General features: G+C 45.7%; 1 protein-coding gene across 1 annotated transcript in view; it reads left to right on the top strand.

Moving 5' to 3' along the window:
• The window catches only part of ptprn2 (protein tyrosine phosphatase receptor type N2), a 91,060-nt gene that overhangs the window by 40,728 nt on the left and 24,865 nt on the right, over window positions 1-25,467 (top strand). Inside the window, exon 11 of the mRNA XM_040166766.2 lies at window positions 10,217-10,281. Within this exon, the coding sequence (XP_040022700.2) occupies window positions 10,217-10,281 (65 nt within the window). The remainder of the gene's footprint in view (window positions 1-10,216; window positions 10,282-25,467) is intronic.

Here is a 25,467-nt window from a genome sequence, read left to right as displayed (position 1 = left end):
TGTGTCTAGCCACAGCCTCACTCACACTCCAAGTCCAATTACCTGTGTTAAGGCCAAATCCGAGGCGGTATGGGGGGGGGACAGGGGGGGATTACGGCATATTATTCTAGCACAAACAACTCAGTGTCTCTGCCCACCAACCTGCAAACTGCCAGACGCAGGCGAGCGAGGGCGGTGCGTGTGAGAGGTGTTACATTAGCACCTGGATGTGCGAACCGCAGACGAGTGACCTTTTAGCGGTGACTGATACACAACCTGGAAAACTTGTTCCCCTCCTGCGGATTCCTCCTCTGTGCTCAACTATGTGCGATATCTGTCCGCCTCTGCGTCTAACTTTTTAATCCCTTCTTTTTGCTGTCTCTCTTTGTCTGATGTTGTGTTGGTTTCTTTGTGTGTGTCTTAAATCAGGTTTCTCCTTTCGCTCTTCACAGAACCGCAGCGTCTCAAATCTTCGCTGAGTTTTTGACAGTTGATACGTTAACCAGAGGATGTTAGACAAGATGTCGCTTTATTCCCTTGACTTGTTGGCACCACTTGACATCTTCTTGTGATGCAAAATACTCTTATTAAACCTCAAGGCACCCCAGAAAGGCCCTGAAAGTACTTCCCCCGCTTAAAAACACCCAACAGTCACAACTCTCAAGCCAAAAAATGTCACATCCGTCTGTTTTATTTTATTTTTTTTTACATTTTCCTCTCGTCTTCTTCCTTGTGACACATAGCAGCTCACTGCGCCTGTACAAATCGCTGTGCCTGAACATCCACAAGACACACAGCTTCCTTCGAGTCACCTGCCAGGGGCTCTAATTAGACTGATAAGCAGTGCAACTGGAATCAGCCCTTCCTGGTAATCAGCCCCACGGAGCCCAGACAGACGGCTAAATGAGGAGGAGATGAGCCGTGCAGCCCAACAGGTGTCCTTAAGAAGACGGGGAGGCGTGCCCGTGTTCGCTCTTGTCCTTCCACTATGAACTACTTGAGTTCGATCTCTGGAGATTTTTGCAACATATAGAAAGACTCTGCAGTTATTTAGGATGTGAATGCCTCTGCGTGTAGATTTAGTCATCACGCTGTGACTGACTCGCTGTCCCGCGTTTTATAAAGGAATGGTTTGAGGGGCTGATTGATTCAGAGTGTGGGGGGGGGGGGTTACACAATAGCAAACACACCAGTCGAACTGTGTATTTAGATTTTTGAATTGCCTACTACCCTGAATACAGTTCTTCCTTTTTTCTCTTTGCAGCCGCAGCTGCTCTGCCTCAGACATACAGTACAATATAATGATGATCATCCCATTTTGTCCTCAAGCAACACAGTAATAAAAAAAAAAAAGAGCCCGGCTACGCATCCAGCAGACTGAATACGAATGCAGATCAAAACTAATAAAATCTCAGGAGGGAAATGTCATATTTGTCCTTTTGATGCCGGCGTGCGACTGTTGTGTTGCAGCATTTTACACCCACCACTCGCAGCTGTGCGCCGAACGGCACCGCGGACGCTTCACGCAGGCGGTTACTTCATGCGCCGAGTGAGCAAACGCGCCCGCTGTACTGTGGACGGGGTTGGGAGGTGGGGGGGGGGGGGGTTGACATAAAGGCCACTGACTGGATGTGTTCGCTTTGGCATCATCCTCCTGTGCCTGAAAGCCCTCTTCAATACCTCGGTGAAAAAAAGGCGCCTCTGAAATGTGATTTAAAATGAGCAGAGCATTAGTTGGACCTGGAAGGCTGAAATTGTTTGAAAGGGAACAAAACAGAAGCTTTGTAATCGATGCATCTTTCAAGCGTACTTTCATGCTGCTGTTTTGATGAGTTTTTGCTCTGTCAGGGGCACATTAGCGGTTCAGCACATCGTAGGGACACAGTCGGGATCCATTTTGGATTGTGACAGAAAATGGTGGCATCTTTCACTGACTCATACCGTCACACTCATTGCATCATATTCGTTTTCAATGGTGCTTGAATTATTAGTGCAAAGTGCATTACTTCTTGGAGGTTCTTGGATTAATATACAATTAGTTACAATTATAATATTCTTTGTACGTGAAACCTTGAACCTACCCCCGAGTTTATGCTCCGCCGCTCTGTCGAGCAGTTGTGGGTTGAGTTGTCAGTTGCCCATAACGACAACATTAGCGTTATTTGTATTGTAGAGCTTCACATCAAATTATAGTTTGTAGCAATTTCATGTTAGTAATTGTAATTGTCTTTGGTCACAAAGTGACCTTGGAGCACGTGTAAGCTCTGGTAAACATACTAAGTATGCGTTGATCGGTAATCTATGATCCGTTTTTTTCAGATCGTATCCACTTGAGTCCCCACTTCAGAGCCCCCCCCCTCAACCCCCCCTTCCTGCTCCTCTCCCTTGCATTCGATTTGAGTGATGGCGTTTGTGATTCCTAATGACAGTCGGAACAAATCTGCTGTAATGAGGTCACATTGGGGTTTTTATTTATTTATTTTTTTCCCTTCTCTGAAATCACCCTTCACAGCCTCGTACGATCAACCTGTTCCTGAGACTCAGACCGGGTCCTGGGTCGAAGCTCCAGAGATCGATTCCTTCCTTTTGGAAGACCTCCCTGCAGCCCAATCGGACGCCCTGTTCTTTTGAGCGTGTCATTCCCGTTTTTTCTTCCAAATGTCTTAGACGTATCACATCTTGACTCGCTGGAGCTCACATCCTGGCCTTGTGCAGCCCAATACGCTTCCAGACTCTTCCATTAGACCGCTCTAGCACATTTATCGATTTATTAAGGTTTTTACAGCGTGAATATTTACGGACTTCTTAGCGGCCTCATCTGTGATGACGCATTTATGCAGAAGCGGTGCGTTTGCGCGCCTGCATGAGCGCTCACGTCCACGCTGCGATGTTTTGCTTGAGCAGGATGTCGGCACCAACACATCATTACCATGCGTTCGAGCCATTAGCTTGCGGAGGGAGAATCGTGGGGGGAAAAGCGTAGCCGCATGAGTGTGTGCGGGTCCATGAATATGTACAGTGTGTGTGTGTGTGTGTGTGTGTGCTTGCGGGGTGTGCGCCGTGCCCTCCTGTGCGCCAGTGTGCATACACGGTATGTGTGTGCTCAGTGATGTGGTTAGTAATGTGCAGACCTGCAGGAGATGGTCCGTGGAGAGAGCCTGCAGGATAATTGCTGCCACAGTGACAGGTAGGGCTGCCTCTGTCAGAGTTCCCTCAGCGGGGAAGCAGTGGCAGTGTGTGTGTGTGTGTGTGTGTCAGCTACACCCTCCTTTCCTCCAATATGAATTTTCCCCAGTAGGCTCCCTTCTGACGGCGGCAGACTTCCAGATGTTTTCATCTCGTATCACAGATATAACATCCAGGGAAAGAAATGAAGCGTTGTTTACAGGGAGCATCAATCTTTCTTCCCTTTTGCCTGACGAAGGAGGAAAAAGCTTCTTCATCTGGCTTCAGGTGGTCCCGTTTAGTATTCTTGCTTAACGCCGTGCACTGTAGAGGACTCGTTAAAGCGTCCCCCCCCCAGAAGACAGCAGTGAATGTTTTGATGTCTCATTGCCAGCTTCTGTTTTAGCGAAAAGGTCAACCCAAAGACCCAAACAGCGTGCTGGATCTCCACGGGGTGTCGGCGGTTGTTTCAGCCCTCTCGAATCTTCAAAACGTTTCTGTTCTTCGTGAGCTATTGTCAGATGTGATTCACGCCCGCGTGTGTCGCACATCGGCAGATTGTCATCTCTGAGAGGGAGCGTGAACGGTGTACACGTGTCGCGGTGAGATCGCAGGGTGACATCCGTGGGCTTTGTGTGTCCCCCCCCGGTCTGGAGGTGGCCGCCATCCAAGTCATTTGCCGGTGCCGCTGCCGCTCCTCCGATCTCCTGCAGTCCGTGAAGAATCGGTGTCAGCGCCTATTAAAGGCAAAATGCCTATTCTACACGGAGTCTCAGAGCAGCCACATTCTATTAATCAAGCAGGCGGCAAAGCAACATATATTATGTGTGTGTGTGTGTGTGTGTGTTTGTGTTTGTCTGCACATGTGCAGCAGAGGCAACGGGTCATTGGGGTGTTTTATTCGACCGTCTTTGAAATACGCCTCTAATAAGGGAGAATGCAATTATAAATGTGTCGTGTGGGTTCTGCTTTGAAAGAGGACGCGGCCTCAAATGCGCTTGACACCGAGGGCGGTGACACACGAGGCGGACGCCAGGTTTCGCGGCTTTTTTGTGGTACGTGTGGCATTTGGCGGCAGAGTTCAAGGCGGAGGTTTGTGGCGTGTTGATTCCGGCTGAACAACAGCAGTTGGATTGTTTGGGGGCCCCGTCGGCCTCATCCGCGGGAATCGATCGATCGGGGTGAATAAACAGTGAGCCGGCCAGGACGCCCCCCCGCTGTTAACAGCGCGGCTCCGCCATGTGACAGACATGCTGGTGCGTGAGTGGCACTGCTGATTGGACGCTGGCGCCTAATAAAGTCACGGCTATCATCATACTGAGAGAGAAGACGGGTTGTTTTCTTTTCGGTTAAAATATTTGGCTATAATTACTTTTTAGGAATTAAGGTTAGCTGTTAAATTAGATTACGTCTAATTGTTTTTTACTTACAGATATAAACCAGCGTTTTTTGAGCGAGGGGTGATATTGATGTTACTCCCATACATCTGTGCTGAAATTATTTGACAGTCAACAGGAATTAAATTAACATTTGTCATTAATTAACCAACAATGCTCCGTGCTGAATGTGAAAATCTCCTACTCTGTTTTGCTAATCGAGTTCGGGCTGCAATAGACAATTATTGCCATTGTTGAGTCATTTGACGATCATTTTGTGTATTTGACGCACACAATGAAGTAGCCGCTTAATTTTCTGTTGATTCAATCAAGTAGTCGGCCAATTGATTCTGCTCAAAATTGAACACTTTATTTTCAGATACTGGTTAGAAAAAACAAGCAATTGGACATCGCCGGGACTTCTATGACATTTGACGGCTGCTTTTTTACTACTGGCCTCCTACGTGTGTCTCTGTCCAGATGTTATTCACAAGATTAAAATAACCCATGAAAGTCATTTGATATCAGTGTGTTTTTTTCACTGTATAATATATACTTTGAATACTGGCAGAGAAAAAATGGGGTGAAATTATTTTTGATAAGCATCGGTGAGCAGGAGTCGGATGTAAAGGAGTCGCATCCACGTTATGTATCATACATGCGATGAATGCGCTGCTTCTGCTGCTCTGCAGTTCCTCCTGCTCCAAATTAATATCAGTGCTTTTGTTTCGCTTGCTGTTTTTCTTTCTGAGAAAATAGGTTGCCGTGCGTCTTATCTGTTGGAGGGATCAGGTGCATCTCCTTCCTTCTTCCTCCACTAACCCCCCTCCTCCCCTCCTCCCCCCTCCTCCTCTACTCCGATAGCGACAGCCATCATATGTGCAAGGGGAATTTGATGGTAGGAATGGCAGCTTTAATATCGGAGTGATTGCCTGCTGATAAGGCTAACGGCCGCGGAGAGGCGTGAGCGTCAACCCCTCCTCCGCAATAAACACTTTCATTTTGTTTGGTTGGAGTGACGGATGGAGCGATGGAAGTGGTGAATAGACGACCTGAGGAGCCGGGGGAAGGGTGGAGAGGGGGGGGGGGGGGGGGGGGGATGGAATGGATGTGGATGTTATTCAATATTAACAAATCAATCAGAGGGTGGGGAAATATGCATTTTGTCAACTATATATCGCCATTCAGGCAAAGAGGCGACATTGCGATGACAGAGCCGGGCTCCAGTGCCGTGTTGAAATACAAAATACCTACAGCTTACACTCGGTGATTTGTCTCCTGGCACTGAATATATATTGCTTCTAACAATAACCACCCTGTCTCCTATCAGAGAAATGAATATATTTAAGCTCTGATGACTTCATGATAATCATTTCTCAATGGCTTTTAGAATCCATAATGACGAGAGCACAATCACTTCAGTCTGCAGCATATGGCGGTAAAAAGAAACATTTTAATCAAATTATATCTTGCCACGCGATCATTTGCATTGCGCACATATGCTACGTAGCAATTTAGAGGTCACATGAAATCAAGCTTAAATGTGTGTGTGTGTGTGTGTGTGTTTCATTAGGCTGCGTGTCGAGGAAAGTCAACAACGTTTTGGAGGATTCTTTAGATTGATGATTAAAATGGCCTTTTCGTCCTCTTCTTGCTTCCACTTCAAAGAGTTCTTGACGAGTTTTTGAAGTACCCTCCAGTTCTTCCCGTTCACCCGGCTGAATCTTTTTTTTCTACTTTTCTACTTATTCTCATAAAATTTACATTTAGTGCACTCATATTGTTTAGCCGGCACACTTCCAACTGAAATCCTTCAGCGGTATTTAATGCATTTGTAATCTATGTAGTCTGTATAAAGCAGCACTTCAAGTGAAAGGGTCCACTTTTAAACACCTAATTTGAATGAATCAGTCTTGGTTGATTTAGAAACGGTCGTCGTTATTGGTGATAAAAAGTGTAGCGGATTAAAACACTTTTGTGGCTATCTGGTGCAGCCGAACAAACTCAGGTTATTTTAACAACTAATTTGGGTGATTTCACAGCAGGCCACAGTAGAGTGAACCCCTTTGCTGAGAAGTTGGAGGGAAACTCTTCATCATACAGCCTAAATCTGGCTGCTCCATCTTGTAACATACTCACTTGGAAAGATTAAACATTTGTATTAAAAAGGCCACAAAATGACCATTGTCTTTTTGATAACCAAACCTGATCAACGATAACCTCTGATGACTGCGTCGTGTTTCCTGTGGATGGAGCCCAGTAAAAGCCACCCGGTCTCAGTTGAATGCAAAGATGCAGCAGGAGGAAATGTTCAGGAGTAGTAATATTATAAGAAGGTAGAATACATCTAATGTCAATCTGAGAGTTTGCTGCCACGTTGTTTCCTGTGAAATATTGTGCAGCGTGTTGATGGCGGATTCCGCCCGCTAGATAAATGTTGGCTAATCGGCACCAGGTGATTTGACGACATTTACTAAACAGTAATCACCCACATGAAATGAAGTCGTGTTGAAGATTTCCTGGTTATCAGGCAATTTTCCAATTCATAATCTTCAGTAAAATGATCACATGTTTATGGGATTTCAATTAAAAGCCCATGAAAATACAGCAGATTTAACCACAGATGCCTTTTTGGCCTTTACTGTGCTTTTGTGTCCTGCAGAACATCAGATCACATTACTCAATGTGACTCTGAAACTGAAACGATTAAATCAGCCGCAGGGATCAGATCTCAGTATTAGAAGTCAGGCTAGATCCACTCAGACAATGCCTATTAAAATGCCTGCAAGGGCCTCTTTGAAATGAGTCCTGACATGTCTTTTCCACACTGTCAGGAGTATTCGGTGCCTAATTTGAAGCTTACAAAATTTCTCTTGAGTGTCTGTGAGAAACAGAGAAAGAGGGTGAGCTCCAGTGGGAGGTTAATATACAGGGGGACCAAAAAGAGATGCTGTTCTCCGTACAGTCAGCGACAGAACAAGCTGTCCATTGGCTGAAATCTCCCTGCGGCCAGGATCCATCCAGTTACCAGCTAATGAGCCCTGCAAGTACGTCGTATTTACATTTAAAGTGGCTGCTGTGGGGCCGTCCTCTCCCTCGGGTTGATTGGAGAGTCCTCAGCTTTGATTCGCAAGCAAACACTGACCTTCGGGCTTCTCTGGTTCCACCGCGAGACGGTTAATGTCAGCTTGTCAGTCAAAACCTCATGTGTGTTGATTCCACACTAATCTTTCCTAGTCTGACTCGTGATGTGTTGCGACCCCAGAGGGGTCCTCATTAGGACCAAAAAAAGACCCGCGGTGTGACCTTTTTAGCGGCTTCACCTCGCCCCACCACCTACGCCCCCACCCAGCTGGGCCCCAATTACCTTGCTCATTACCCCCTCTCGTGAAAAAAAAATAGCGGCAGGACTGTGCAGGTACGGTAGCCGTGTGTGAAGTGGCAATATGTCTGACTAAATACCGGGGGTGGCGACTTGGAATGAAGACTTTGCCTCTCTCGGTAAGGGAGAAGACGATTTTCCTCGCGTCACCTCTGGGCTGCTTCGCTAATTTGAATGTGCATGTATATTTGACCTTTCCCTCTCTCTCGCCTCTTCCTTTATCCTCCTTTTTTTTTTTAGTCATCATTCAGAAACCTCTGGCTGACAACTACAATATAAGATGTGCCCTTCGCTGCCATGTCGATGAGATGATACGATGATCAATGATTCTGGAGCCTTAATAACCAGGAAGGGGGGAGAGCGAGAGCGAGAGAGAGATGGATGATTATCCTAAAAGTAGCGTGCTTAATTAGATGGAATGCTGCATACATTGTGGCCAGAGTGGAATCATTGGGATAGATTAAAATACTAATTAAAAAGGCCCTTGCCGAAATTTGGAGTGTGAGGTGGGGTGCAGCTCTTCAGGGTCATTTGCATAGCCTTCATCTGGGGAAATGGGATTTAAAGGACCTGCTCGCTTTCTCTTCCTCTCTTTAACTCTCACTTTTCTTTTTCCTTTTCCTCCATTACCAATCACATTCACATGCTAACAAACTCAATTAAAATTATACTCCATCTTTTTGTCGCACGCTCTAATTTGGCATAATCTATTAAGGCCCCTTTGATGTTGTTTTTCAATATAAATGTCTCCATCAAAGTGAGGAAAAGCACAGGAGGGGAAAAAAAGTCGGTGAAATGTGTGATCTTAAGCGACGGATATTTAACATCGCCTCACTTTGGTTTGAGTTGCATGAGAAAATCTTTTGTGAACAAAGCCTTAGAAATTGGATGCCATATTAGATCAATAGATCTGTGGATCAAACTCGGTCGATGTATTAATTACTGCAAGAACAAAGGCGGAAGTTATTGTGTACTGAATCTACAAGCACGTCATCTGCGTATTTCTGGTATTATTTAGCGGCTCAAAGTGTGGGAAGATAACAGTCAATCTGTATTTCTAATGTCTGCCCACCATTTTGGCCCAAACTGAAAGATTTCAACAACTGGATGGATTGTTAGGAAATTCTGTGACATTGACGGAGATTTTATTATACTTTTTTAAAATGTTCTGTTTGCTGGTGCACTTTATTTTTAATTTTTACATTTTTAACTTTAACTTTTATTCCTTTATTTTTAAACTAACACATAGCATTATATTTTATTTTATTCCTCGTGCACTGTGTCGTCCATTGTCGTTCTGCAAATTCCTTGTATGTCTGACACGTTATGGCAATAGATTCCTGATTCATGATCGATGTGGGTTTTTTTTTCTTTCTTTCTGTGGAAACATGAGGTTCTGTTTGAAATGTCATCTATTGGATGCACTGCTTTGAAAATTGGTTCATACATGAATGTAGGATCAACAATCACAATGTGAGACGCACATGCATCTTTTATAGCTCTGCTCTTGAAAGTATTTGTAAAATCTGTAAAGGCAGCGAATGAAAAATCCTCCCTGACACGACCGGGCCGCCGCGCACAATGCATCCGCGTAGTGTCGCACTGGAGACATCGGCGGGTTAAATCCGACAATAAACAATAAATCACACCGTCTCCCGTTAAGCTCGTTGTGTCAACCATAAATCCGGCTTATCCATCAGCATGTTAACATTCCGGCATTAACATGTAGTCGCAAGCGCCGCTGTGCCTGGAGCCGTGTTCACACCACAAGTAACAAAAGCCATAAAACGACCGAGCGTGGACAGCTGCATTATGGGAAGGTGTTGCACCAGCGCTTGTTGAAACAGTCAAGTCATTAAATAGCGCTTGGAGAGAGAGAGAGCAGAAGAAAGTTGAGACCAGCTCAACTTTTCATTTGTAGCGACCGGCGCCCGCGACCAGCATCCATCTCAAATGACTCGTAGCCTGTTGTTGTGCAGCTTGCAGTGCGAAGCGGCAACCGCCGCGGAACCTCGCCTACTTATAGTCCGTCTACCCAAACAACATCATTCCTCCGAGGGCCACAACAGACTCCTGTCAGCTGGAGAACAGATGCTGTCATTCCCTGCAGATTATTCTCTGTGTGTGTGTGTGTGTGTGTGTGGGCCGGTCATTTTCTATGACCAGTTTGACATCTGACTCATATTGCTACATCCACCTCATCATTCTCAGTTTCACTGATCACTTGTTTTGCCTCCGGAACTGTAAAATCTGCTACTCTGTCATCCGGCGCTCACGGCCCCGACGCCTCCTCTGCTTTTGTCTCCCCGTGCAGTCCAGGAGAAGCAGCAGCTGGAGAAGGAGACTGGCCTGAAGATAGTGGAGGCTGGAGTTAGTGATGTAAGTTGCACTCACTAAAAATGTCTGTTCGTCTGCACCGGGTGTAAAACAAAAAAACAAAAAAGAGAGAGGCGATGCGCTTGTTATTGTGTGGTGTCCTCTTGGTTTTGGCCACATGGGACAGGAATCACTCGGTGAACCCAAGTTGTCTCGGCATCCAGATCACACCTGCAGCTTCAGCAGCCAAACACTAATCTGCAGGAGCAACGCATTTACAAAGACGCATCCCTTTAATGTGTGTTGCTTTGATTATACCGCCCCCCCTCCTCCATATTCATTTCCCTGAGAGCTGTTGTCACCGTGGTAAATAAAAGACAAAAGCGTGATGCATTTCGTGAAACATAAAGTAAGTGTTGATCATCACAGCAGAGCAACAATAACCAGATTATCCCGAGTGCTGTCACTTTGTCTGGAGCCCCGATGCTCCTGTGACATGTTCATTGGAAAGAATTAAGTGGAGAGCAGGAGGCCACTCAGGATGATCCAGATGAAAGGAGAGTGAATGTGTTTTCATTGAACACTTGATAAATATTCATATGTATCAGCGTTGAGGATCCAATCAAGCACCCATTGATGCGTCTTGGCCCTCAGTGTTCGCCTGGTAAATGAGTTTCTCTATGGAAATGAGGCAGACAGCCTCAGACCCCCGAGCTGCCCTGATCACGAGGCATGCTGGGAGCCAAGTGGATGCGGCCTGTGCGTCGCAGGACAGTTTCCATTGGCAACCACCGTCTCACGCTGTATGGACGAGATCGTTTCCCCGCGTCTGTTCCCTCTGCGCGTTCTCCCTTTGGTTTCTCTGTCTTTCTTTGCCCATCTGCCTCCCACTTATATCTCTTTAAGCCCCACATTCTCTCTCATCTTGTTCCACATTGTGTCTTTCTCACGTTCTTCTCAATTATCTCTTTTTCTCCACTGTGACTTTTGTCCTGTTCTTTGTCTGCGTTGCCTCGCCTTTTTTTTCATTCTTTTATTCCCACTCAGGCTGATTCCTGTGCTCCGCCAGAACTGGTACAGGGATGTGTTTGTCATATTGGGCCTATTTGTAGATAATTAGCCACAATAATAGCCCCTCCACAGGAGCCAGGGCGAGGGAGGAAGGGAGGGAGGGAAAGAGGGAGGGAGGAAAGGAAGAATCTTTCTTCCAACTCATGGGGAGAAGATCCACGCCAGATTGTGTTTGTGGAAATTCATGTCAAGGAAGTGCGGCATTTACTGTACTACAAATAGAGAGCCGGCGTGTGTAAACTCTGAAAACATTCAGTGTTTTATTAGCTCGCATGTGGACGTGTGTGATGTCACCAGTTTGGAACCAAGAAGTGTAGATTCGAGGGTAAGTTGGAGGAAAACAGTGGCTTCCGACGTGAGCGCCGGTTGAGTGGGCCCTTAAAATACATCAGTTTAAAAGGTGTTAAACCAAAAGGCTGCTCTCGGTGGATCCGCAGTAAATTGAACACAGTCGTGAGCGAATGTACGTCGGAGGTTGCGGAATGGTTGCTGCTCATTAGTGGCAAAAATAGAGATCTGCCGGATAAAATTGCTGGGTGGAACCATGAGAGGTATATGTTGGGAATTAAGGACGGCGTCAGCGCTAAGCTTTCCACAGACAGTATTCTCTCCACGAGCTCGTGTAAAACCATCAATGTGCTCGGTATCATTAGGTCTCATCACTGACGACCCCCCCCCCCCCTCCTCCCTTTTCATTTAAGAGGTGACAAATGACAAAACGGCTTAGGAAGATGTCCAGATAGAGCGAACGTCGATAGCGGTAGATGGGGACGAGGATAAGCAAATGTCAAAGTAGGGGGAAGGAGACATCAATCAATAGGCCCGAGAAATATCTACTCTATTATAGATCGCAGGGAAGTCGGCTTGCTAAGGAGAAATGAAACTACTTTGTTTATCTTAAGTAACGTCTGTACGTGTGGGGGCGTAATCAGGTTTCCCCGAGTCCCATTATCGGTAACAGCCGTCCTCCAAGCGGGAGCTGCTGCCTCGTGGAACCACGAGAGACCGAGGACGGTCCTCTCGCACCAATTTGTGAGTCCTGCAAAGGTGTGAAGAGCTGTGAGAGGGGAAAGGGAAACGAAGTAGAAAGAAATGAGTCTCTTCTGCAGCTTCTGCAGCGACCCACTGGAACCATTTGTGTAAGGTAAACACATATAGTGTGTGTGTGTGGGAGGGGGGGGTTCGTTAGTCAGAAAAAGACTAAATGTATTTTACGATTCAAGTATGAAATTGCTTTGACTTTGCCTAAATGTCTTGTCAACAGGCTTTATTTTACTCCATGAGGAGACACTTCAACCCCAAAATCAAGGTCTTAATGATCTACTAATAAATGTTCATGTTGAGTCCGCAGAGAATTTCCTCTCGAGATAAAGTTTTTTAACAGATATAACGTGGCGACTGCCGCTCAACCACTGCTGCGTTCTGTGGGCATCGGTCACACAATGACCAGCATGATTTTTATTGCCTCAGGAGAGCTGGTACCTCCTATCTGTGCAGACACGTAGTCTGCTTTCCTAAATCCGATCCGACACCCTCCACTAAAACGAGAGCGCCATTGTGAGAAGACAGAGAGCGTTGTATATAAAATAGTGAACAATGTTCCATTTTGTTATGACGGCCGTTGCCATTTCAGTCGCTGCGCTCGGCACTCAGACAGAGTGCCCAGAGTAGGTTCCTCACTCGGAGTAGTGTGCCGAACGCTGCTTTCCATCAGCGCTACGGATCTATGAAAGATCCTGAGGTGACTGTTTTATGTACATTGCATTCAATGCCACGTCTTGGCTCTAATGCCCGACGAGCTCAACGTTTTAAGATTCTTATTATTGAGTCATGATGGCTGTTAAGGCATAGCTACGAATCAGACAGATTCATGTGAATGGGGTGAAATATCATGCAAAGTTTTAAAAATGAATTGGTACAAAATGTGCGTGAAGCCTTCGAGCTGCACATCTGTAAAGGACCAACGGTGACGTATTCCCGTTACCAAGTCCGATACACTGCGATTTGGATGCACACATTTCCACATCGGACCTGCCGGCGTTAGATGGTCCCGACGTAATTAAACTGGTAGTCAAATTAAGATTCATTGACATCTTTGACAGCGTTTTCATGTTCAAGATGACTCCGGCAAAAAGCTTGTGTGAAGAGGTCCTCATTAAGCATCAAATTCCCCGAGCTGCTTGTCAACTGGTTATTCAACCGCTAATGTAAATCATATACGGCAGCCGGTGAGTCTCTGCGTCTGTGTACACGCATGTGCAAATGTACAGTAGACCTCCATTTATAGTGAGCGTTACTGACACTTCACTAAACTCTGGTTTTCCAGTTTGATTTCTACACCAGCTAAATAAAAGCATTTCATGATGTTTAAAATCTCCTGTTATACTTCGAATGAAATCACTGCGAGCAGAGGCGCAGAGGCAAAGCTCATCTCAGGGAAAGGTCACTTGCAGTCATGCCCCCTCGCTACGGATTTCAAGGCTTTCTTTCCCGCATGTGCCATAATTAATGCACATCTGTTTGGGAATGTTTCTTTCGAAAACATTACGGTGCAGCAGGTTTTGAGTATTATTGTACGGTAGGAATGTTTACATCTCATTGATTGTTATTCTTTTATAAACTACTTCTACATGTGGAGGTGTTGTTTTTCATTTAAGACCTGGAGCTTGATTGGTTTTAATGGTTACGGTTCTTCTTCATGAATATGGACATAACTCCTGTATTTTCTTTGTCAGGGGCAAACTTCTACAAATAGTAATGTCAGGCGACGATTTGATTCTGCAAACTGAAATATCAAAATATGCAAAGATAGGCAAACGTTTTGGTACAGATTATTTGGTAAACACTCGGAATCTCTCTCTGTTCATCTCTTTACTTTTACACTTGCCAACTTTTCTTTAAGTGATAAGTCAGTTCTTTGGATTGTTATCAAACACCGGCATGTCAGACAACCTACCCCCGTACACTGTGGGCATATGAGCATGCTGAAGTTGGTATTTAACAAGTACAATCAAGCAAATGCAGCCTCACTTTGGTGGCAAACACATGGTGTTGTTTTTCCCTGCCTTTGTCGTAAATGGACATTTAATATAATATACCCTTGGTTGATTGTCTCCCCACTAGATCATCAAATGTCAATTCTGCTAAAATGAAATAGAACACACACAACCAACAACACATTTTAACACTCATCGTTGAACTCAATATGATCCAATAAATTCCGGCTCACGATCACATTACATTTGCATTTTGTTTTGATGCAAAACTTTTTCCCATGAATAATAATTTATACTTTTTTTTTTTTTTAATTCCGTGCTCTTGTCAGGCAATATCAGTGCATTCTGCTTTCCTTTAATCTAACAACGCCCCGGTATTGTAGCATAAAGCACTTAACAAGAAATACCATGTGCAACCATCAGCAAATGCAATTGCTGCGAGCAAATGGGACAAATCACTTCAGTGGGGACTTCAAAGGAAAACCCCACTGACCATTTCAGCAGAGAGAAGAGACAGATACTGAAATAAATAAATTATTGTGAGTCGTACAAATTGATCCTGTAACGGCATGGATGTATGCTTTACTTCAAAACACGCTTCCCCGTGCTGCCTTCACAAGATGGGGGAAAAAATACATTTTTATGTTAATTTTCCAAGATTATTCTCATTTAAGTGTGAGTTTGGAACATCAGAGGAGACGCTGGTGGCTCGCCCACACTGCAGGGTGCATTTCCCACCCGTCGTCGTGTTTGTATTAGCACGTATACGTGTGTACTGTATGTATGTGTGTGTGTACGTTTCACCAGATCAATTCCACATTGGCCCCCAATTGCCTTTTTTCCCACATTGACAACCTGTCACCCATCTCCTTCAAACACTGTAATAAACCCAAACAATGAAAAAAAAAAGAAATCGCTGCCTATAAACATTTCATCAGTGCAGGAGGGGCCAATCTGGCCGCTTTAAAAGTAGCTAAAATGCCATTACTGCTGCAGATCTGTATGTGAAATGTCATGTCGGAGCAGCCCCACTGTGCCCGCAGCCCCGAGTAACGTCGCCTCTTTGGAGACTCCAGCTGCCTCCCGCTGATGAAAGACCGGCCAGCAGCTCCGTTCCCCGGGCAACCTTTTACCATCACCTGACCTTTGGGCCGCGGAAACGCCTTTGATTCCGTGCCGTGCGGTTTGGTATTTGCCTCTTTATGTCGTGACGTGTGCTTTCCCCCGGGGTAAGGGTGAGCCGCTCCGTTTTTAATGAGCGTCAGAATGTAGAGTGTTTACTCTCCTACCTTTCGCTTCTTTTATGTTCTGCCGCTTTTGTCGAAAAGACGTGCTTTTATAACCGTGTATAGTTGACACTGGTGTTAAAGGGCAAATCTTGAAACCTTTCGCACGGGATAGAATACGGTAAAATAAGATATAACTCAAGGCCGAGGTGGCTTTGGAGCTGTTGTGGGGGTTTCAGATCAAACTAAAGTTTAATTCACTGATGAAATACTTCGCACATCACTTTAAACATGGTGCTTTAAACATGTCCATGATTTCCTCTATTTCTCACAATTGCTCAGCGTTGACTGTTTGAAACTACAAGGTCTCAGATTGAAAGCCTTTCATCCTTCTTTACTCAGCCAAAAACCAAACAACATTCTCCTGATCACATATGACGATGAAAACCATTGGATATTTGCATTTTAGAATCTTGGACCAGAGATGACTAAATACTCATAGCGTACATACATATATGTGTATATATAAATATAAATAAATAGATCGCCGATGAATACTATATGAGTTGGGGCTGCTGCAGTAGAGGTCCAAAGCCACTTGCATTAAATCAAAGGAGTTTTTTTCCGATACTACTTGGTACGGTGATATTTCTGGTCAGTACTTTGAAGGTATTGAGGCTCGACCCTTTGCAAGAGAAGAGATTTTTCAGCTGGAGCTGTGATCTGTTTTCAAAATGCAACGCGTGCAGGTCTCCGCATTTTGGACGACACATTTCGCTGGAGGAATTTTAAATCCTGCCTCTTGTTGAGTGGCTTCCTGTCTAAATGTCAGCAGAAAGACATATTAACATATTGACATTCGAGCATTGATATTAACTTTTGATTAGATTGTTGACAAAAAAATTAGCTGTATCTGTTTCGTTCGTGGTTTCGCCCTAATGTTCCATGTCGCGACAGACGGACACAAGTGTCTCCTTTTGAAGCTCTTGAGATTTAATCATTGAGGTGGGCATCATCTCTAGGATTTTCCAACCACGTGTTTTTACATTACACCGCTGAAGGAGGCGCCTGGCAGCGGCCGCGAAGGGGTTGAGGCCTTGGAGCCGAGGTAGGGGAGTGAGGGTGAGAGGGTGCGGGGGGGGAGGACCCATGGTGTCCACAGCTGGATTGCATGGCAGAGGTTTTAAATGTCAGCGTCGAAGGGGGATGTGGCTGCCATTTGGCCTGACAAGCCGCATGCCAAGGGACCCGGCAGCGGGACGCAGGGGCACGGTGCTCCGGGTGCCGGCCGCGGAGCTCTCACCTGCTGCCATTTATCATGCGGCTACTTGCGTAGCGCATCTGGCACCCTCGCGCCGTCGGCATCGGGGGGGGAAAGCAGTTGCCGCGGGCCAAGCGGTGGCTCGTTTTTAACGTGGCAACAAAACTACCTGTCGAGTTGAGTCGATGGAACCGCAGGAATACTTTGAGGAAGATTCCCAGGGGTTCAGCGTTGAGAAGAGAGGAGTTTGGAGGAGATGCTGCTGCCGAAATCGAGAAAAGATTAATAAAAAACGAATAATAATAACACTGAACAATTGTATTTCTTGAGAGGTGTGAAGTTCAAATAAAGACACATTTACAAATATACTGTAGTTATCTGTTGATCACGTTAGTCATAGCTGGCTTTCCAGCAAATACTACATTTTTTGTGGTTGATCTGAAGCAGATTAATTATTGCTCAGTGAGCACAAAATACAGAAACCACTTTGCTCTAAGCAAATTAAATATAATCAACTTTCATATCATCTTCGATTGACGTTAATTGACTATAATTGTGAAACCTGCTATAACCGCTAGTTACTTTCTGCATAGCAAGGTCAACTAAATTGCTTGATACGCTGTTATGGTCTTTGACGTGAAGACCTTGACTCGGGAGAGTGTATGAATATCTTCCATTTGGGGTGATAAAGCATGAAATTAAACTGGACCACTCTGCCTCTCGGTTGTGTTCACTGCTTTGAATCCTCGGCTCTGGTGGCCTGTCAATATTTAAACATGGTGGTGAATATTTAAATATTCTGTATATTATACAAAACATGCACAACTTGGTAATTTGTTAATATTAAAATAAAGCGGTTAATTCATGGACTGAAGACTTTTTCATATGTTTTTGCTTCACTGTATGTAGTCTTCTAGCCAAATATTTGCAAATGTGGTGTGTATGTGAAGGTAAAAAGATTCAAAGATCAAACATTGGATAGTGTGCGGTCAACTGGAGGATTGTCCTGCTGTGATGGGATTTCTGCTTTACACATTACATGGCTGCCCACATGTCTATTTACATTCACTAACACGCTCATCATGCCGCGTCGTGCCGGCAAATGCACGGATGCAGCTGACACCTGACGGAGAGCAGGTGGATCTCTGTATAAAAATAGGAAAACCTGGGAAGCTGCTGCACCGCCAAGCCTTAATAATACTTTAACCTGAGCACAGTTATATGCCTGCAGCTTAAGAACACGCACGACGACATATCAAGCCGATATAAGAAGAGACTAAAACTGACATATCAATGCACATTATATCAAGAACGAGGACAAATGGCTCAACAAGTGGAAAAAGGAGACGTGAAATGTGTCATTCGTGGCTTCATCAACATACGTTACTGATGGAGGGAGTAACATTTCATTGTTAATCAAACAAAAGGCAAAAGGATCTCAGCAATCTATGATCCATGAACACTGTTCATTACATTATTCACTTGGAGAAGGAGGGAAAAACCAGACATCACCACATCTTCACAAAAAGCCATGTAATTATGTTTGCCGCTGGAAATAGGCGCCACTGATTATATGCATTTACAATAATGAGCCCTCAATGTATTATTATGTTACAGAGCAATCAGAATCTTGACATAAATCATGTTTCCTTCTGCCTTTAAAAACTTCTGATCGGCCTCTCTTTGCGTTGTCGTTCAGAGGTGGTGGCGTGAAGCAGTGGGAGATGTGAGACAGGCGAACAGGCGGCTGATACCAGACTACAGCTGTGGCGCCGGGCTGAGTGTCAGCTCGCCTCGCAGAGGACTCTCCTCCCAGCTGATTGGTGCGGCTTCATTAGCATGGGCCTCGCCACCTCCGATTTGCAGTAATTAAAGAGAGAAATCAGAGCGCCTGCCTCCAGTCCAGACGCAGCCAGTGCCAGTCAATCGCCGTGGAACAGATCTCGCCTTCCTGGCCGCCTGCCACCCCACCCCCACCAACCGCCCCACCACCCGCCCCCCTCCCTCAAGCAAGAGTGCGTCTGGAGGCGAGGTATGGGGTGTTGGCGTCTGTGCCAAGAAATACCCCCTAAGTAACTCCAGGGGGTTACACAGGCACACGCGCCTCCCCCCGCGGACGCACGCCGGGGCCGGCGTTGTCATGGCGACAGCAGGGGGGGGGGGCGATGCTTAATGGAGACACTGATGAGGATTTATGAGGCCGTGGCTGTGTGCGTTTACGGGGATGCGACCCCCTGGCCTATCACGCGCCGCCTCCTGTGGTTCCACGTGTATGTCTTCACTTACGCGAGCTGTAGCTGATCATCGGGGCGTATGCTCGGGCAGGCGGCAGCAATATGCCGCGAGTCAAGCGGCACCCAGGTACAGTTGCAGTGGCACGTGGCCATTGGTGCTCCCATTATGTAAATGCAGCGTGATCAGAATAGTGTATAGTTTGGCTCTAGTCCACCAGAATCGCTACGTCGGGATACATCCAGCGTGAGGTTCTTTCATGTATATTTACAGCAGTACGTCCTTTCAGTCTTGACGCTCAACCTGAACTAAATGCCGTGAGTTCTGTCTTGACTTTTGTGGGAAGGTTGGTGGAATTTCAACTCCTTGGACAATCAAATTCTCCAAGTGCTAAATGTATCTTCAAACAGCCACGGATCGATGTTTCAGAGGCTTTTAGATGTTTCGTGGACCCAGGTGTGGAGCGGGCCGACGCTATTGAAGCCATGAAGTCATTCTGCGCTGTCCTCGTCTCTTTGTCCCTTTGCTGTCAGTCTCAGTAACAGTCCACCAGCACACTAGGTCTCAGGAGACTGGGGTTTCAATTATGAATGCTACCTTTGACTACCTCCGTTATTCCGCGGCGGCCCACAACCCCCCCACTCCTCCCCCCACCCCCCCAACACCCCGGCCCCACTCATGTGTGACTTGATGTATTGTCTCACTGTTTTCCGTCCTTTCAAAATTAATTGCGGTTTTATCTCTTTCCAAGATAAAAAAAGGAGCCAGCCGAGAACCTAATAGCCTAAAAGTAGTGTGGATTCTATTCAAACAAAACAATTAAAACCTCCCTGTTTTCCTCGCTGTTTCTGACTGTGGACGAGTCAGATTTTAGTGGCGGTTCTCCTTTTATCTTTTCACAGAATAGAATGAAGTATTACCTTCAATTACCTGTCGTGATTGGGTTGCGTCTTAAAAACCGGGATCATATTCTGGACCTGACCGTTTTATTTGGTGTCTTAATGACTTTTTACCCACGGCATCATGAGATCTAAAGATAATTACATCTTGAACATGATTCTTTCTCTTTGGGATAAATTAATATCTGAGTGTTATTTGCTCCGTGTTGAACCAGAGTGCAAACACCTTTACTGATACAGAGCTGATTCTGCTTTAATAACTTTTTATTTATTTGCAAACTTTTAATTCATTTTTGCATTACTTAAGCAAACATGCACATTTTTCTTGCCAGACATATTGCTATTTTAAAAAAAAAAAACTGCAGGTAGAAAAAGTATTAGCTCAAACCAGTCGGGAGTAAAGTTAAACAAATAGATCAGTAAATCAGCTCCACGTTCACATATAGTCGACAACTTGGTCTCTTCTGGATTGAACCACATCACTGCAGGTTTCCTCCTCACAGCGGCCATTTTGAAATGTCACAGCAGAGAAAAACCCAGGTGTAGTTAATCGAGTTAATGATGGACTCGCTCTATTTAGTGTCTCACTGCAGGTGAGCCAGCGTGCACGGCACCAGGGCAGCGCTCCACCTACACGGAACAGGGCTATGATCAATATTTTTAATTACACCTGTGTTTGCCTTGCAATAACGTGTCAAATGGCTGCTGTGAAAAGAGCCTTCTGAAAGGGGAGCTGTTATATGAAGCTACTCTTATTCTTAAATAAGCACTCAGCTTTTTGTGTGTGTTTTTTTAACTGAGCCTGAAAGTGGCTTTAATAGCAGGTTTTATTAAAATTATGTTTTCGCTAAACTTGTTAGCCATCTCCCACAGCTTTAGGAAACTATTCACAAGAGGCCAAGCTTTGGATTCCTCCAAATGGTGCAGTGTGCATCGGGGCGAAGTGAGAGCAAGACTCTTAATCTAAAGAGCTCGGAGGGTGGTTTCTTTTTTTAACCTTTCCAAAACATGCACATTGTAAGGAATGTTTTTGTCATCTGAAGCCAACTACCTTTCGATATGCCGTAGGCCTGTAAATACATGACGTTTAATTATGTCGGGGGGGTTGGTGGGTGCAGGCCAGAGGGGTTGTTAGTCTGCCTCATTGATCCTTCATCTGACTGAGGTTTGTGCATTTTGGAATCCATGGCCCCAAACTTGGCTCTGAAATATCAGCAGCCTAACTTTGTATTGATAAATCCATGCCGCTGTCCGTGGTGCTGAATCATTTTTTTTAAAAAGCATCGTGATGGTCCACTGACTTATCTGATTATCCAGCTCTGCATGAGCAATGCTGTCTCTGTGATGCTGTCTTTCACACGGATCATCAACCTGTTAGGATGCTCACTCCTTTGCCGGATGAGTCAGCTGTAAAAAAAAAAATTCGTCTGTCTAAACTATTGTTTTAAAAAGATTACCACAAAATTTTACGAAGGTCGGCTGACCTCTTGACACCATCAGATCCACATTGCTCCATTAGAATGTCCCCTGTTCTTCGCCTAATCATAAATCATCCATTAAATGTGTGCACACCTTTTAGTGGTTAATTCAGCGTTAGATATGTACTGCTTTGTGGCCATGCTTACAGATTAAAACAACATTTTCTATCATCCTTGAGATACGGTTGTATTTTCTACTCCGGGCTACGGCGCCGCAGCTCCATCTTTTTGAAGTGCACATTGTTGTTGGTGTGTGTGGGTTTGCCTCTGCTTTAAATATAGTCAAGATGACAGGCGTAACATTTACCTTGATGTTTACTGCTTTGAACTACTTGGCATGGGCAACGCCTGGGCTGGGATTCACATAAGAAAGGGGTCTATTTGAACAAGCCCATCTGGGGAAAATACAGGAATGACATGTGTGTGTGTGACACACACACACACACACATGGATGGTTCCTCTCTGAGCAACTGATGAACATTAAACACAGCAATTCAAATGTTTCCAGAAGTAAAACCCAGAAATGGGACCTTTTTGTGTCTTGAAACATCCTCCATTAGGAAATACGGTGTTCCCCTCTCTCTCTCTCTCTCCCTCACACACACACACACACACACACACAGGAGACACAATTCATTAAAGACATCCCCTGCACCTCACAGTGAGGGACGTATGCATAGCAGTTTAGACGGGAGAGCAAGGTGTCACCTATGATATTTAATCTCATTGTAAGTGCTATTTTATGTCATGGCCGGAAAAATCAAACTGCACGGTACCAACTTAAAAAAACATACCATAATTACATCGCTGTACTTTGAATCCAAATAGGCAGATTTTCACAATTAAATGTTGCCTGTGCGAGTGCTTTGTTTCATTACAAATGTTAAAGGCAAGCGTGAAAACAAAGCATTTAAAAGCTAAAGAGCAAGAACACAGATTAGGATGAGTCTTTCCTTCACGCACATCTTCTAATATCACTTCAACAATAACAGCTGGTGAATCTGATAAAGACATGAACAGAAGACCCGAATGTGTTTTGTTTTGCATACATTTCTCTCCGCATTACGGTTCAAAGCTAATCCCCCCCAAAACCTTCCCAAATGGAGCTGCAGCAACACTCTCGCTCAGATATCATTATGAATAATTTATTGCAACCTATTTTAAAAGAGCCGAGCAGAAACCCCGACTGTTCTTCGTGTGGCGGTATCACAAGTTGGTTAAGTCTGCAGGTACACCCTGCAGCTGTCGGCTCCTTGTACAGCAGCAGTGTAAACTGCATTAGCCTCTTGCTGATGTCGTTACACTGTGATCGCCACGTCGTCCACCAGGCTCCTGTTTTTCATCAACGTATCACAGCCTCTAACCGCTCCGTGTCCAGCTACGCAGTCGTTGCAGGTTTTGCACTCCCTCAAAAATTGTGAGTGCGTGCAAATATTTAAGCCAGATATCTCTTCATCCGTGTTGTCAGCTCACATGCACGAGCCTCGGCGGGGTGTCTCCGCCGCGCCATCTCCGGCGGTGCACTTGATTGTGACATTTGTTTAACATCCGTCATCCCTCCTTCTCTAAGCGACGCGGCGAAGTGCCGCGCAGCTCTTTCTCCCGTTGTTTAAACACGCTCGCCGCTTTTCCATCTTTTTCTTTTTTTTTTTTTTATTGGAAATGTGAAGGGTGTCAGCGGAAGCAAACACAGGAGCAGTGCAGGAGAGGACGGATAAGCCTGGCGGGACTCAGGCCGACCGCTCGAACACGTGTTACCCCGAGGAAGTACTTACCGGTGGGACTCAGAGGCTTGACAGCATCAGCGAATATCGCCAGTGACCATAAGAACGACTTCTGTGCGAATTTGAGAGCTTGTAGGGGGGTTTTTTTGGGGGGGGGGGGGGTGAATCGATGCACGTCAGACCTCCCTGGTGTGATAACCATTAGCAACGGCCTCGCCAGAGGACGTGACATGAGTTGTGAAATCGTGGTGTGCAGCAGTGGCTGGAAGGTGTGAAAATGAGTCCATTTACGCAGAGTTCAAGTGAAGGAAAACAACAGGTGCCAAAGTCAGGCTTCCCTTCACCGAGAAGTAAAGATTGTGTCGGGTTCTCGGTAGACATTTCCTTTTTCCTTTTTTTTTGTTCATCTGCTGTGGTGTCAGGGGAACACCCCGGCTCCGGAGGAGTGTGGATTTAGATACGGCTGACAGGTGGGTGACCGGGGTATCTCACACGAGAAAGAGTGAACGAGGGTTCTCTCTTCCAGTTCACCAGAGAACACCGCAGACATGATCCGATGGTTGACTCGACGTAGGGGCTGATATTCAGGGGATTAACTTCCGGAGGCTTTATTTCTTTCTTTCCGATAGCAAAACCGCGTGATAAAAGTCTCCCACCATGCGTTACTCTCGCGTCCATCTTGCATTCGTGCAACAGCGTCTCTTTCTTTTACTCAAACCTGAATGCTGCAGAAATAAAAATAAAAAATGGCAGTCGCCACATTTTTGCGGCAGGCGTGAGAGCTGAATGTGGATTCAGAATAATTCCTGATAAATGAGGATGCAAGTGTGCAGAGAGCATGACGTAAAGAGTGCCCCCCCACCCCCCATGACATATTTGGAAGGAACACATTTTCATAGTCCAAATCAGTGTAAAATGACCAAATAATTTTCGTTTTGCAGCATTGCTGTAACTGTTGTAAGCCTCAGACTTTGGCCTTGGTCGGCTCTGCTTTCTGAAGGTGGGGTGGCGTCCGACGCGGCACCGGACGAAGGCCGGACAGCGGGCTGTTTTTTTGTTCTCCCCTTCACATTGCCAACTCCAGCTGTCACACAGAGGGACAATAGAGAAGAAGGAGGGGGGGGGGCTCTCTGAATGGAAAAAAATAAACTGGAGAGCCCCCCCGTCACACAAACCCCCTCCCTCCCCAAGACTCGTCATCTGCATTTGACAGGACCCCTGTTCTCCTCTCTTCACCGCCCCTTTTCTTGTTCTTTCTCCTTTTCTCTCCGTGCGCTCTCCATAATCCCCCTTTCTCCCTCTCTCTCTCTCTCTCTCTCCCTCTCTCTCTCTCTCCCTGCTAAGTGCAGCTGTTGCTCTCCTTTGGATCTCTTCTTTTTTCAGACTGATTGCTAATTAGGATAGGGTTTTTTTGGGTGAGTTTTATCTTTAAAACTTGTTAAAATTGCAATTTTCCTCTCCTCTTTTTCTTTATTCCTGCCGATCTCAGAGGGAAGCAGAGAAAGGACCGAGCCAATTATACGCAATTTACTTTGGCCTGAGTATTTTTTTCAGAGTGCACCCAATGTCCCATGCCGCATTCATATAGTTTACAACTACTGTACTGTGCGGTAGCCTCTTATTATAGTGCTCACTTCAGCTTTGAATGCAGAAGCCTACTTTGAAGAATAGACTGCCCCATCTCCCCTATTCTGCTCACATAGCTGAATCCCTGGGAGAGGGAGCGCAGAGGAAAAGGAGAGCCTGAGAAAACAGCAATTCACACACCAAACACAGAGACCCCTAGTAGCTCAACAAATGAGTGTCTGGCCCTATGTCCATTCATATCGCCCCTCGGCCCGCAAGCCTATTAGCCAGGCATCGCTCCTTGAACATTCACTGTCGACAACATGTGGAGGCATCGCTATAGCAACCAGTGGATATGACATGTGCAATGGACGGGGACTCCTGAGCCGCTGAATATAAGGAGGGGCTCAGCCTTAACTAAATGATGGCAAAAAAAAAAAAAAACCCAACCCCGCCACCTCCCCGTCTCTTTTCATTGGCACAGAGGCGCTGAAAGGACTCACTAGTGGGGCTTCTGCACATTCTTCCGAGGCTCGGAAAATCAGGCGGGCATATCCCACATTCTTCTCCCTTTTCTTATTCTCTCCGACTCTCCCTTTTTTCCCCCCTTTTTTTTTTTTTTAATTTTTTTTTTTTAATTCTTCATCTCCGTGTTGAAGCCGCGGTCTTTTGTTGGCGCTGGGGGGCGGAGGGGGGGGGGGGGGGCGCATGGGACCCTCGCGGGGGAACTTTTGGAGAAGCGGACTGAGTGGGCGGCCGGGACGCACAGACGCTTCTTGGAGCCGCGGCGGGCGT

The sequence above is a fragment of the Gasterosteus aculeatus genome, chromosome 21 (assembly GCF_964276395.1).
Source record: "Gasterosteus aculeatus chromosome 21, fGasAcu3.hap1.1, whole genome shotgun sequence".
NCBI lineage: Eukaryota > Metazoa > Chordata > Actinopteri > Perciformes > Gasterosteidae > Gasterosteus > Gasterosteus aculeatus.
The sequence above is the reverse complement of the archived record's forward strand: the minus strand, read 5'-3'. Positions and strand labels throughout refer to the sequence as shown.